The following is a 15,110-nucleotide window of genomic DNA, read 5'->3' on the forward strand; positions in this document are numbered from 1 at the left end:
CGTGAATCAACTGGTACCGGGTTGCACAAGAAATTAAGTTTTTTTGCTTTATTTGTCTTAAGGCTGATTTATACTTCTACGTCAAGCGCACACATATGCTACCGCGCAGCCTACATCTTGACGCATAGCCCTCGCCGTGGCTGATGCGCACCTCTCAAAAAATATAACTACACAATGCCACAATCTGGAGAACAAGCTCTGTAATTGGTTGGCTTGGTAGCGCTGACGAGTGTAGGCGGGACTGAGAACCGCGCAAATTCATTGGAGCAAGTGTTTACAAGTGTCGAGTCCTGTGAAGAAGCTCCAGATGATGTGTTTACCTTATTATTAAAGTTGTTGCATGTCCGCCGGTTCCAGTTTAAGCCACTTGTACATTAAGGAAGCATTCAGAAAAAACAAAACACCATCGAAGAAACTCAAAACAGAGGAACATAAACTCCTCACTGCCTGCTAGCATTTCAGAAGTGTTATTGCAGAAGAACACAAACAGCGTGCAGTAGTTTAAATGCATGGCAGCATGCAAGGCATGCACAGTGGGTCACGCCAATCATGCGACGCAGAAGTATAAACCAGGCTTTAGTCTGAATGATCTTTAATTTTGAAAAATGACTGTATTCTCTTGGTTACATCTTGGTCTCTTGAGCGCCAAAATGTAACTCACAAGCTATCTTAATGAGTAAGAAACTGAGAAAAAGCTTATTGAAGAATCCATGAACTGCCAAGGAATGGATCCGCAACCCATTTGTCAATAAATCAGGTGAATCCAGTATATCTGTGCAAGAAAATGATCAACTGCTGGTGATTGCAAAGGATGGTGGCCTTAGGAACTGTTCTCGTATTGCATCTTTTCTGCATGCAAGTTCGTTATTTCCAATGGAGGCGCATAATGAGAGCAACCGCGAGTCATGTGACAAGAACTGATCAGCTTCCTATTTTGTTTGGAATATACACATTTCGGTAGACTAGTTATATCAGACAAACACAGAGCACCTAAACATTGCACTGCTTTTTGATTTTCTCCATAAATAAAACTTGTATGAGAGTTGCAGCAATGTTTTGTCAACTTCTCATCCTCTGAGAAAACGGTTGATCGTCACTTATCAATCTATGAAGAGTCAGCACTTTTTGTCATGTGTCAAAATTGTCAAGTGTTGACCGGTACAAGGTGATAAAAAGGTTGGGGACTACTGATATAGCACATTTATTGTGTAAGGCCATACTGTACACCCAAAGCACTTCACAATCATGAGGGTGTGCAGCATCCATTTGGCCAGGACACATGGATTACACCCAGTGCTTGATTTGTAACTTGTGAGGTCCTAGAACCAATTGAGGTACCAGATTCTGAAAAAAAAAAATAATAATAATAAATTTTATTTGTAATGCGCTTTTCTTATACTCTTATATTCCTAAGTATATTTCTTATACTTCTTATAAAGCGCTACAGGCAAAACACTAAAACACAATGTAAGTAAAGCAGCACAACAAAATAAAAGATGCAATAAAACAATACAAATATGAACCACAAGATAAATAAAAAGTTAAACAAAATGATCATTCTAAATTAAAAGCAATGCTAAAAAGTTGAGTCCTAAGAAGTTTCTTAAAACAGTCCAGAGAGGCAGCATTCCTAATGCTCATGGTGAGTTCATTCCAAAGCTTTGGCGCACTGTGTGAAAAAGCTCACCCACCCATGGTCTTGAATTTACACCGTGGCTGATGCAATGTAAGTCCCAATGCAGAGCAAAGACTGCGGGCTGTAGTGGCGAGGGTCAACAAGTCACAAATGTAACTGGGTGCTAACCCATGCCCTGCTTTGAAAGTTAAAATCAAGGTCTTAAAATCAATCTGTGATTTAACAGGAAGCTAATGTAATTGTTGTAGCACAGGAGTAATATGGTGGCGTGATGATGTGTGTGTTAGAACCTGTGCAGCGGAATTTTGAATATATTGTAGTCTTCTGAGAGAACTTGCAGGTAAACCCCCAAAAAGTGAATTACAAAAATCAAGTAATGTTACCAAAGGAGGGAAAAGTGTCGTGGATGAAAGTGAAGAGCGGGGTGTGAGTCGCAGACAAAAACAAAGAGCATGGGGGGGGGAGGGGGTTAGTGAAGGGAAGGTGGAGTTTTGGTGTTGCAGACGAAAGTGAAGAGCAGGGGAAAAGTGTCGTGGAAGAAAGTGAATAGCAGGGAGGGGTGCCGGATGAGATTTCAGAGGTGCCGAATAAAAGATCTGGCTTGTTCCGGCACAAATTAAGCCCTTGTTACACCCCTACTCTTTCTGAAAAGCGCCATAGGATTTTTAATGACGCCAGAGAGTCAGGTTCTCTGTTTAATGTACCATCCGAAAGATGGCGCCCACTGACAGTATGGTGTCCCCTTCACTATACTGGGGCATTAGGGCTCAGACCACAGACAGAGCGCCTCTTGCTGGCTCACTAAAACCCTTCCAACAGCAACCTAGTTTTACCATGTGGACCCCTATCCATGTACTGACCAGACTTAGCCCTGCTTGGCTTCAGTGAGTAACTGGTCTTGAGCTGCAGGGTGATATGGCTGTAGGTGTAGTAGGGCCAGCAAAATGTAATGAAAATATTTGGGATCTAATGTTGTTTTGCTACCCAAGATTGTTCAAAATATCATCAGGTTTGAATGCCGTGGCATGATGATGTATAAATTATGACCGAATTTAAATTTAGCAGTAAACGATCCCTTTAAGGCATTGATCTGTCAGTGGTTACAACCCAGGTTTATTTCTTTTTTTTCTGTTTCTTTCTTAGCTTTGTATCTCTTTCCAGCGAGGGTTTATTTAATGTTAATGAATCCATTCAGTCTTTTTTGTGTAGTTTGTTTTATTGGTGCTATAAACTCAGAGAAGAAGCGGTGATAAAAAAAGAAAAATCCCTGAATGTTTTGTTCCCCTCTTTACACCACAGTCCATTGTCCAGGAGAGACAGAAACAAGTTCTCATCTTCTTAATGTGGTTTGTACGCACACCACAGCTTGCAGTTTAGTGTGTCATGGCTGACAATGTACAAGTCTTTCGTAGTAAGCTGTGAATTAAAGATGTATAGCCTGTGCTTGTTAGTGTGTGTGTTTTGGTTTCAATGGGTATTTATCTAGTTGTCCTGTGTTAACCTCCACTTCATGTTCCACCAGAATCTTTTAAGGTTCGGTAACACTTTAGTTTAGGCCACAATTCAATGTATTAACAAACCATTTACTAATATGGCTAGCTTAATAAACTACTCACTAGCTGTTTATTAATAGTTAGAAGGTAGTAGTTTATGTTTACGTTTTGGGTAGGATAAAGGATGCAGAATAAGATCATACTTTATAACTACTAATAAACAGTTAATATCTTAATAATAGGCAGGTAAAAAGTCAGTTTGTACCACAAATCGTAAACCAAGATTCTATTTTTAGCATATACAGGCACAACATACTTAAGGAAATGTTCTCTGTTTTCTCTTAGAGCCGCAGCTGAAAGGCATCGTCACTCGCCTGTATTGTCGGCATGGCTTCTACCTGCAGATGTTACCCGATGGCACCTTGGACGGCACAAAGGACGAAAACAGCTCCTTCTGTAAGTGTGGATGTCTAGATATGCGAGTGTGAGCATCTGTGTGAACACTTAATTTCTTTTTTTAACACGTTTTAAGAGCTTTAAAAAATCCTGTTAACCTTACCCGAACTCACTATCAAGTTACATCCCATAGATTATAATGGGAAACAAACATCAAAGAGTGCCAGGTCTCTCTCTCTCTCCCTCTTTCTCTCTCTGTTCTCTTCATGAGGAGTTTAATACCTTGCTCTACTCACAGCAGTATAAACCAGCATCCACATCAGCCAGATATGTGAAATGCTATTTTCACAACATGTTCAAGAGAATAGTTTTAGAGGTTGCTTTTGCATAGCTCAGAAAATCAGGACACATGATAGAGACCAGGTTTATGAGAAGTATCTGTCTATCTATCTTTCTATCTTTTTATCTATCTATCTATCTATCTATCTATCTATCTATCTATCTATCTATCTATCTATCTATCTATCTATCTATCTATCTATCTATCTATCTAGTCTGTATGTCTGTCTGAATAAAAGCAGGTAAGACAAAAATAAAAGCTAAAAAACAAAATAAATGACTAAATTACAGTGAAAATGTTGTAAAAAATCAGGGGGCTTATCTTTTTTTGGATTTCTTTTTAAAACACTGCAGTTGGGTTTAGAGAAGGGGGTGGGCGCTGGTCAATCTGTGCTTTTTACAGTTTTTCTCAGTGGGCTTTGGTGCATTTCTCACAACACTATTTACATTTGCACAACAGTTTATGCATTTCTCAAAACAATTCGTACAAACTGCAAAACCTAGTTGATAATCTGCAAAAGCATGTCACTCGCTCAAAATGGATAGCTCATTTCTCAAAAGCAAGCATTGATGTCAATGAAAGTGTCATCAAGATGAAATGTCCTGACAACATTGTTTATGAACAAGATGGCTTTGTCATGTTTACAATATGACAGTTTATTCTGTAAATTTTCTCCAATGCAAAAAAAAAGTCAGAATTTGGTGACACTTCCTGAAAATGCTCAAGACAGCACTATATACTATTTGCACAGCCATTTGAAAACTGCAGTAAAATCAGACATCACTTCATTTTGTGAGGTATCTGAGTACAAGACACTATATGTGTATGTTTCACATTTTTACGTCATTTGCTCATTGCAGTTCTAATTTATTCACAGCATTGTTAAAAGAATAAATACCCCCTTATTTACAACAAACATACACTTCCTTTGGACAGAGCAGTGCAAAACTGTAAACAATATTGCAGTACATATTGGAACTGAACTTACACCAATTATAGGTCTGTAAATCATTTGTGAAATTGTTTAATTTAGAAGACATTTTCGGGGGGGATGTAAAATTTTTATAAAATTTGCTTGACAAATTTTGAAAACTAGTACAACATTTTTCTATGTAAAGACTCAAGTAATGAAATGAGGACTGTTAGTTTAATATGGAATGACTATTCAGCATTCACAAGTTTAGTTCATTTTGACTGGCATGACATAAGCAAATAATAATGTTATAAAACAGCAGAGAGTTTTATGAAAGCAATTGATGCATGTCCAAAAGCACTTGCAATTTGGAAGGAAATGGGAACTGCTACTATGATGTGCACAAATGACAAATTGTTTTGAGAAATGCATTAACTGTTGTGCAAATGTAAATAGTGCTAAAATTGCATCAAAGCGACTGAGACTCCGGTGGATTTGCGAAAACAAAAACAAAAACTGCACATAAACGTGCCTCCTGAGACCTATTTTGCTCTCCAGAAATGTATATAGGGGTACATAATCTGAATAAGTCAGGGTTATTGTTTTTGTTTTTTTTGTTTTTTGTACTAAAAATGACAAATTTAATAGATGGCAGAGAATAGAGTAGTGCAGGAATGATGTCAGGGCCCAGAAGGATAATTCACTGTGGGTTTCCTGAATATTTCTACAATTGGGGGTAATTCAATTTATAAAAAAAAAACTAACATCTGTGATAAACATAACTTGACAATACCTGATGAATTAGACATACCCATATCAAATATAACATGTATTGTCTAAAACCAATATGCTGCTGATTTATTTTGCCTCAAGAGAGTTCTGTTATCATTTCTTTCTCCATAACATTTTAAACCTTGTAGCATTTTCTTTGTGGAACACATACTTCTATAAACTTACTTACTTCTATAACACATACTTATACATATTAAAGAACGCTTCAGTCTGTGTTTTTGTTCAAATGATGAAAATCAATAGGCTCTAATGTTGAGTGTTATGTTAAGTGGAATATTTAAAAAAACTTAACAACAATATAAATATTCTCTTGTTTGCTCTACAGAGGAAATACATTTATGAATAAAAGCAAATAATGACAGAATCTAAATTTGTGGGTGAGCTAGCCATTAAAAATGACATTAAAAGTACAAAGTTTTGCTAAATAAGGTCAAACTCTTTAATCTACCATAGACCAATCCCACACCCAGCCTTTATCCCAGAATGGCTTCAGTCCTAATTTGAAGAAACAAAGTAAACTGTAAGTCAGTTAACAGAGCAATTTCACCTTTCTTTCACCTCAGTGCACAATCCGTATATAATAACCATAAAGCTAGACAGCAATCACAAAGCTCAGCCACTTGCTTTCTCTTTCTTTCACCTTTTAAGTAGCTCTATAAAAAGTTATTTAACTTTGGTCTCCAACACCAAGCACACAGCTGTTCCCAGATGGTCTCCCTCTGTCAAACCTGAACACACACCTACACAAAATCTGAAACACACATCACCTGAGAAGACACTGTTAAATTACTTTTATGCAAGATTTATGGATGCAAACAATTTCGAAAACCCTTTTGTCGACTGACATAACAGTTTTGCCTCTGGTTTTCAAGACGTCTGCAGTAAAAAAGTGAAAAACCTTATGGGATTTGACTGTTTTGTTTTGATTATTACATTCCCATATTAAAAAGGCATTATGGGGCATCTGTTTGGTTGTGCTCAAAAAATGCATCTCACAAGGGGAACATGTAATTTATGAGGAGAGCGCTGTGTGTTATAGGAGAGCTCATACTGTACATTAGGACTGGAACATTAGGTACATTACAAAATAAAGATAAACAAATTGCTTTAATATCTGAAATTATTCTGAAACACAGTTAAAGTAGAAAGAGTTCTTGATGCCACTCCTTCACTTGATATTTTGTGCTGAAAAGGAATTGAGTCCTCGTGTGCTCCTACAGGTTCAGAAGATCTCAAGTGTCAAAACTACAATCAAATGTCAGTAAAGTGCCTGACAGAATATCAGAACAGCAGACAAAGAGACAGATAACAAGAGAGAAATAGAGAAACAGACAGACAGACAAATAGACAGAAAGAGACAGACAGACAGAAAGAGTGACTGATAAAGAGACAGACGGACAGACTGGGCGACCGACCCCGACCGACAGACAGACAGAGATAGATAGATAGAGATAGATAGATAGATAGATAGATAGATAGATAGATAGATAGATAGATAGATAGATAGATAGATAGATAGATAGATAGATAGATAGATAGATAGATAGATAGATAGATAGATAGATAGATAGATAGATAGATAGATTATATACAGACAGAAATATAGACAGACAGGTAAATTGATAGTGGAAAAGCTATACATCTATACGGAGGTAAGCAGTTAGCTGTTAAGTGAGAAAAGGAACAGCGTCATACCTCCTTGTAGCGTACATTTTAAAGATGAAATGCAGCTATACGTACCTCTGTCTACATAATTCGTGATCTCCAGAAATGTATATAGGGCTATGTTTTCAGAATGAGCCTATGTTGCAACAAAAGAAAGGGCATGTCAAGTATACTGAGCAAAATCTTAAACTGAAAACCTTAAGAACCTTACGTTTTTAAAAAAGCTTTCCAACCAAACTGTTAGAGCAGCTGACTGTGGTATTGGTAACGTAGTAAGCATAATAAAGAGTTAATAACATAATAAAGAAAACTGATTAGTCACTTGGGTGTAATATTTGCTACATCAGAGTTTATTCTGCAAAGCTCCATCTTCCATTTTTTGCATTAGCCTAATTTTGTACATTCAATCAAAACCACCTCAAGCAACCATAAAACAACGTTTTAGCGAATTATGAGATTTTGGTAACATCTCATTTTAATGTACAATTCATGCAAATAACAAACAATGAACCAATGCCTAACTAATAAACCTCCAATTAGCTGCTTATTAATTGTTATCATGGTAGTAGCTGTGTTTAGGTAGGCATGTAGACTAAGATCATACTTTGTTCTCCGGTTTCATAAACAAGGTTTAATGCTAGTCAAGATTAAATTGCATGTTTGAGCTGCCCCAGCTCAAATTAACTTGCAGTGAGATGTCTTAAAATATGTCAGTGTCATTTATTTATTTATTTATTTTTTGTCTCCAAATGCACACCAGCAATATTTTTCTTAAATAGCCTAATTTAACTAAGGCCTAGTCCTGGCTTAATCTAAGCCCTGTTTGTGAAACTGGGCCTATAAGTACTAAAAATCTGTTATCCTAATAAAAGGCACATAATTCGACAGCATTTAACAGCGTGAATTGTGACTTAATCTAAAGTCTTACTGGGATTGAGATTCAGATTTCAGGCATTTCCATCACTTATTTCTCATGCGATTCTTTAAAATGTGCATTAACAACACAGGCTAATGGAAACCTAGCTAATGATGACTCCATCTTCATGTTGAGGTGAACTATCCCTGTTCTGCTTTCCTTTGAAACCTTTAGTACAATTGCAGAACTTTTCTATCTAAGATGGAATATGTAATTGTTCCTGCTCATTATCCATTTTTTTGAGTGGGTGTTGACATTTGCTGAGTACAGGGTCAAGAAACAGCACAGAACATTGACAGGCTCAGCTGACAGTGCTCTACTACACACATCCAGCCTCCTCTCTCTCTGTCTGTCTCTTTGACTGAGGTCAGATGTTAGAGGTATGCCCTCTCATTAGTAGTGAGGGGGTCTCAGTAAAGCTGTTCTTTATGCACCACACTGCGGCATATGCTAATTACTCCCAAAATCTGCTAAATCAGCACTTAGAGAGAATAAATAATTAACATGCTCAGATTCATACCTGGAACCCCTCTGCTATAATGACGTACAACTCCATCAAGCAGACAAACAGTTGATGCTCCGACCTGTCCTGATAGACTGACTTTGTAAATGTCCATGATTGGTTAGCATGTAACAGTTGATGTAAAGCAACAGTTTAATATGTGATGAAAGGTCAAGGCAGAATAAACAAACTCTCAGGTTTATGACTCACAGAATCAAATTAACTTTATAAGTCTTCAAAATTTTATTACATTAAACTGATTTAAACATTAAGGTAAATTTCTCATAACCTATAAAATTACATTGAAACACAATTAACTAATTTTAATAAGTTAAAGTAGCAAAAAAATTTGTGCAATTTCTGCCATCATACTCTATGCACGTCCAGGGTGATGTAGGTCACCTAATCTGCTTCTTAGTCATTAACTATGGTGCAGGAGATTGGTTGCTGTCGTCTCGGCAGCCAACGAGCTTGCTCTTAAGCGTTTTAAACAACCCGGGCTCATTGTGGAAACGTAGCCCCTCGGACGTTTCTGCGGACCGCGAGATACGTCCTGGAAGGTACGTATTCGAGCGTTTTTTGTTTTCGCGGATCCGCGAGAGGCCGCTGTGTGAATTTTTTTGTTCACTTCCGTGCTGTTCTCGCGCGAAAAGCCGCCGGATCGGCCAACCCGGCTGACCCGGCTGCCCACCTCTTGCTCCTCCTTCCCTAAACCCGAGCGACGGTTTGCAAAAGCCGTCCAGAAAAACAAAAAAAAGTAAAAGCCCTCGTCTTTGATTTCGACCGCGTTTTCGGATCCCGCCGCATTCTCGCCCTTATTTTTCGGATTCTGTTTTTCATCTTACCTGATTTCTGGAACCGCTGTTCCCCGGAATCGATCCCGGTCGTCGTCCCCGCGGCCGGCTCCTCCTCCGGGGCCTCTGCTCCGCCGACGTAACGCTGTGAGCTAAGCGGACAAACTGGTTGCATCGGGAAAGCCCTCCACTCGGAGGCGAGCCGTCGGCCGCCGAGAGCGAAGAGAAGGAGCGGAGCGGTGCCACACCGCCCCACAGCGTTCGCTCAAAAAAAACTAAACGCGTCCGTACGTACCTCCGGCCACGTAAATCGCGCTCTCCAGAAACATCCGTGGGGCTACGTTTCCAGAATGAGCTTGGGTTGGTTTTAAATGCTCAATTTCATTGTATGCTGTTAGGCTGCAGCATGTTTTTGGAGACCCTCCCCCACCGCAGCTCCACCTGTGTTTAGATCTGTTTAGGAGTTATTATGTTTAACTTAGGTATATATTATGTTATGTTTGCAGCAGCAGTGAGTCATATTTTTACACGGCATGTCTGTGAATATCCTAATATGTCATAATAATCTTAGCAGTAGTATAGATCTATGCTGCCAAGGCCAAACACATCAACATTGCCATTTGCATATTCATTACCATCATGAATCCTGCGATGGGTCATGACAGAAATGTTGTCATTTCAATTAGGAGATTTAACTTGATGTTTTATGTAAGCGACAATGTACATCATAGCGCCAAACAGCCAAGAACAGCGGTGTGAAATATAAGCATAGGTCTGGAAATTAATATACCCGCTAACAGTGAAGTTAGTGAGTATATTAATTTAGTCAAAGTATGCGAATTAACCTGTGCTAATAGTTTCAGAGGTTGGGAACTGGGAATAATGGCCTGTTTCCACTGAGCAGTATTGTTCGGTACAGTACAGTACACATTTATGTCTGTTTCCACAGCCACGTGCCTATAAACAAGAACAGAATCTTCTACAGAATATGTTCTCAAATGTTGTTTACCAGGTTGTTCATAAGTCTTGTCTAAAATTGTGGAAAGCTCAAGAGGTGCAGCTTTTTGTATGGTGCTTTTCAGAATAATTGTTTCAAAGCAGCTTTAAAAAAAGATGCACATTATTGCATTATGATCTAAATCAGAAAGGTTAAGGGAAGACATTGAATATCAACATAGTTAACCAGCAGTTAAGCAGTATGTAGTGTCCTTCCAAAAAAGATGATACTGTACTGCATGTGTACATGGTCAGTGAAGTGCATTAAGTGTACTGTATGTGTTGTCCTCCAATTGCTTCCCCTCTCTGTTTGTGGGCACTTAAACTGTGTCAACATTTGAAATAGCTTGAGTGCACAAAAGGCACGATATCTGAACAACCACTATCTTCTTTGAGTGGGAACCAAATAAGTGTACTGTTGACAGTGGACACAATGTGATCAGAGTGACCTGTATCCAACTGTACTGTACTGTACTGTACTGTTCTGTGTAACAAGTCATTTTAAGGTTATATAACATTAAAATGACTTGCAAAGTTAATTAGATTTAACTTTAAATAATTAAGGCAGCAACTCCTTTTTTCAGAGTGCGCATAAAGCAAAAGTGGAGCTTCCATAACACCTCATTTAGCTCAAAATCAACAATTTTACTGAAATAAATAAATTTTGAACTATGCTGTATGGCTGTACTAGATGGTTGACCTGCAGGCTTAATAAAAAAACTCCTGGTTCAAAACGTAGCTAAACACCATTTACTAGAATCAAAAAGTATGATAATATTATTAAAATTCTGCTGACTTCCAAAAAGAAACAGAATGGTTTAGCTTCCCAGCACCTGCAGTAAAGTGAACTCTTGTCGCATTACAGCCCTTTATGTAAATTATGTTCTCAAAATTCTGGCCAGTTGATAATACCTAGAATATCACAAATCAACTGTGGGCGGTTCGCTCTTTTCTTATTTAGCATCTAAGCTCTGAAATGCTGTTCAAACACAGTTCAGTAGGCAGACAAACTCTCTCTCAGCTTAAATCTAAGTTCCTGACCCGAATGTGTGCACAGTATGCACTTAAAGCAAATAATGCAATCTTAAAATTCAAATCCCAACGTGCAGGGTATATCTGTTTCAAGAAGGATGTTCGTCATCCTCAAAGCCACTGTTGACTAAACTGCAGCTCTTTTTCTATTCTTTGGCCAGAGAAGACCAGTCCAGAGTTTTATATACATAAAGCAGCAGTAAACTGCAGGTCAACCATAGTAAAGCTTTAGAATAGACTGGCCTGGCTTGAATCCATGTGATTGGATAACTAAAATGCATGAAGCCTAAATGGAGCCAACAAAAAAAATATTTCTGAAGTAACAATGCACAAATACTTGTAGATTTTTCCGGTATCGGTACTTTACTCCACTATTTATTTTTCGGACAACTATTTACTCTTGCATTTTTGCACAAATATCTGTACTTCCTACCCCTAACATTTTTAAATTGGGCTCGTTACTTTCCATTTAATGTGTTTTGTGGCGCGACCTATATTATTTCTTGTCATTGCGCAATTTGAATGCATTTTTGATTCAATCAATCTATTTCTTGTCATTTTGCGGCTGTGCACTTTTTAACCTCTGATCACGCACCATACGTAGGCTTGTTTATTAAGCTTACCATGGGAACGGCAAGAAGGTCGAACATGGATGAGACAGAGAATCAGCGATGTAAACATGGCTAACGTCATGTTTATACTGGGTAATAAGATGCATATTGGTCAACCAGATTACAGATAATTGAGACATTTCTGTTCAGATGTGTCATTTAAATGGGGTTAAAGTTCCACTTTCGACCTCAAAAAAAAAAAAAATAAAAATTTACCAGGTAGTGAAACTAAAACAGGTATAGTAAAGAATACTTTTTACCTAAGTACATATTTCAGGCCGTACTTTACTTTTATTTGAGTACAAAAGTGTAGTGAGTACTTCAACTTTTACCAGAGTCATTTTAAACATGAGTATCTGAACTTCTACTTGAGTTAAGGATGTGTGCACTTTTGCCATCTCTGATCATTTCCTTTTTCAATAATCCAATGAATGTTTCCAACACAGGCTCATTGTGAAAATGTACCCAGTAGTTGCAAGTGTGACAACAGGGTTCGAGTCTGTAGAAGAATGGTTTCAGAAATTAGGTAAAACTAAAACAAAATACAAAAAATAAAATAAGCAAGTAAATAAGTGGGTGACAATGTGATAAGATCAGAAAACATGTTAAAAGTTTGGCGGCCCTAAAGGGTTTTTCCTTTTCTGGATTACTTGTTTAAAACGCTGTCTGCTGGGTTAGGGAAGGCTATGGGTGTGTCAACCGGTGCTTTTGAAAACACTATCGGTTGGGTTCAGGAAAGGGGGTGGGTGGGGGTATTGGTCGGTTATTCAGTCAGTCAATCAGTCGACAGTGGCCTCTGGTGGATTTACACGAGAACTGCAGGCACGAATGGCACTGGCAAAAGAAATTTGAGATCTGAAAAAGTGTACACAGCGGCGTCTGGTTGATTCCCAAAAACAAAAACTGCACACAAAAAAAAACCTACCTCCTGGGGACGTATTTCACACTGTCCAAAAATGTATACGGGGGCACATATCAATAATGAACCTGGCTTGAATGCTTCACCACAATAAATAATCTTTAATGTTATTTAAACATTCCAGAAATGTTCAAGTTCTTTACTGAACCAGCAATGCTAATGACAAACCTCCATTTTCAAAAGCAAACCTTTTCTTCACCTAAAACCCAGACCTGTTTATCCTTAATCCAATGAATGCTTTGCCACAATAAATGCTCTGTAATGTAATTAAAATATTCCAGAAATGTTAAAGTTCTTTATTGAACCAGCAATGCTAATGACAAACCTTAATATTCAAAAACAAACCTTTCCTTCACCTCAAATCCAGACCTGACCTGGAAGCCTTCATAAAATCGTGTTTGCATACATAAGATCTTGCAAACATGCCCTGTAATATTCAGTAAAACTAATAAAAAACAATTATCTAGATTTACTGCGGCCACTTTCAGGTCACAAAGTGAGCAGAAGAAAATTAATTAAATTAATATATATATATATATATATATATATATATATATATATATATATATATATATATATATATATATATATATATATATATATATATATATATATATATATATATAAGATTAACAAGGTCAGAAATTGCTGTGCAAGAATTATGCTTTCTCTCTACAGGGTGGTTAGAGCTCATGTTCTTAGATTCATCTACTTACAGATACAGAGCAGCATGATTTTTCGTCTTTAATTTATTCAAGCAAACTTTGTAGTTCTACAATGATTATCACCAGGTCCCCAGATGGCACAGTGCTTGTTCCCGGCAAAGCCAAAAGAACAGCTGGTGTGGCAGTGATAGGTGTTCCATCACAGAGCATGTGCCCCCTCGGAGAAAAGAGTACGCAGCCTGGCCGACTGGCTCTTTTCCTATCATTTTCGTCTTTGCTTGAGCCACAAGTTGATTATGTAATGTCTTAATGAGCAAAACGGGGAGACGAATGATGAGATTCTTGCTGTGTGTGTGCGAGTGTGACGGAGTGTGTGTGTGTGTATGCGTACACTTCTCACCCTTAGCCAATGAACATCTTGAGCTGATCATGCATTTCACCCTTGCTCAAGTACTTACTCTTGAAAAGATAAGAGAGAGAGAGAGAGAGAGAGAGAGAGAGAGAGAGAAAGAGAAAGAGAAAGAGAGGCAGGTGGAGTTGGTTTCTTTGCAACTAAATTCGATTCCTTATACAGCATTTTCACACTTTTCTGACTCACCTTCTCCGAGACTGAATGTCATCGAGTAAAAAGAAAAAGAAATGTTGACTCTGATTTAGGCTGGGAGGCATAACAGCCAATTAAACACAGAAGTGATTCTCCGAATATTAATATTAGTGTGTGTATTGCTGTAATATCTCATTTGTATCATGACTGGGATTGTTTTTCTCAGAATTTTTCGTGTCTTGCTGTGGTAGATATGGATGTATTTTTTAGCATTGTGATTTTCTATGTCAGCAATTATTTTCGATTTAAAACATTATCTCACAATTACATTTGCAATTCAAAATTCAGCTGAAACTTTTATTCAAAGTGACTTTCAAAAAAGAAAATCGAAGTAAACAATCAACAATTAGTTTGTTTACATAGACACCAATAATCCCATTTTAAGACAATCCTCTGATTAAGAGTCTGCTTTGTAAACAGCGATTGTTGATTAATTTAATCTGATTGAGGCCATAATCAGACTAAACAGAAATAGAATTAAGACATGTGGAGTATGCCAATTTTACTCACATTATTAAAATGCAGTACAGACATGTAAACACCGCAATCAAGCTATTACTACTGTGTAGGATTAACATTGCATTTTGTGACCGGATATTTCAAACATACACGGCTGTTTGACACTATTCTCTGCACTTACAGAGTCAGTGAGGAAGACACCTGCATCGCGAAATGCGGAGGGGTTTTTTTCAATACGGTGTGCAGTATCAAATTCCATTAAAACAACACTCTTTCAGCAGTTTATACTCGCATCCAATATCTCGTTTGTCACGCGGGGCATAAATTAAATGTTAAATGTAAATGTATGAAAAGTAATCTGTCCCAATTACAGTTGT

General features: G+C 37.7%; 1 protein-coding gene across 12 annotated transcripts in view; it reads left to right on the forward strand.

The window, feature by feature from the left end:
• Positions 1–15,110, forward strand: part of fgf11a (fibroblast growth factor 11a) — a 182,128-nt gene that overhangs the window by 127,041 nt on the left and 39,977 nt on the right. For all 12 annotated transcript variants that reach the window (XR_015494725.1, XM_087259266.1, XM_087259267.1 and 9 more), the window contains 1 exon segment: positions 3,475–3,585. Coding sequence is in view for 11 of the 12 variants with exons in the window: in XM_087259266.1 (XP_087115392.1) it covers positions 3,475–3,585 (111 nt within the window). In the remaining variant the exon portion in view is untranslated.

Source organism: Danio rerio, chromosome 7 (assembly GCF_052040795.2).
Source record: "Danio rerio strain M-AB ecotype USA chromosome 7, GRCz13ab, whole genome shotgun sequence".
Taxonomy (NCBI): Eukaryota; Metazoa; Chordata; class Actinopteri; order Cypriniformes; family Danionidae; genus Danio; species Danio rerio.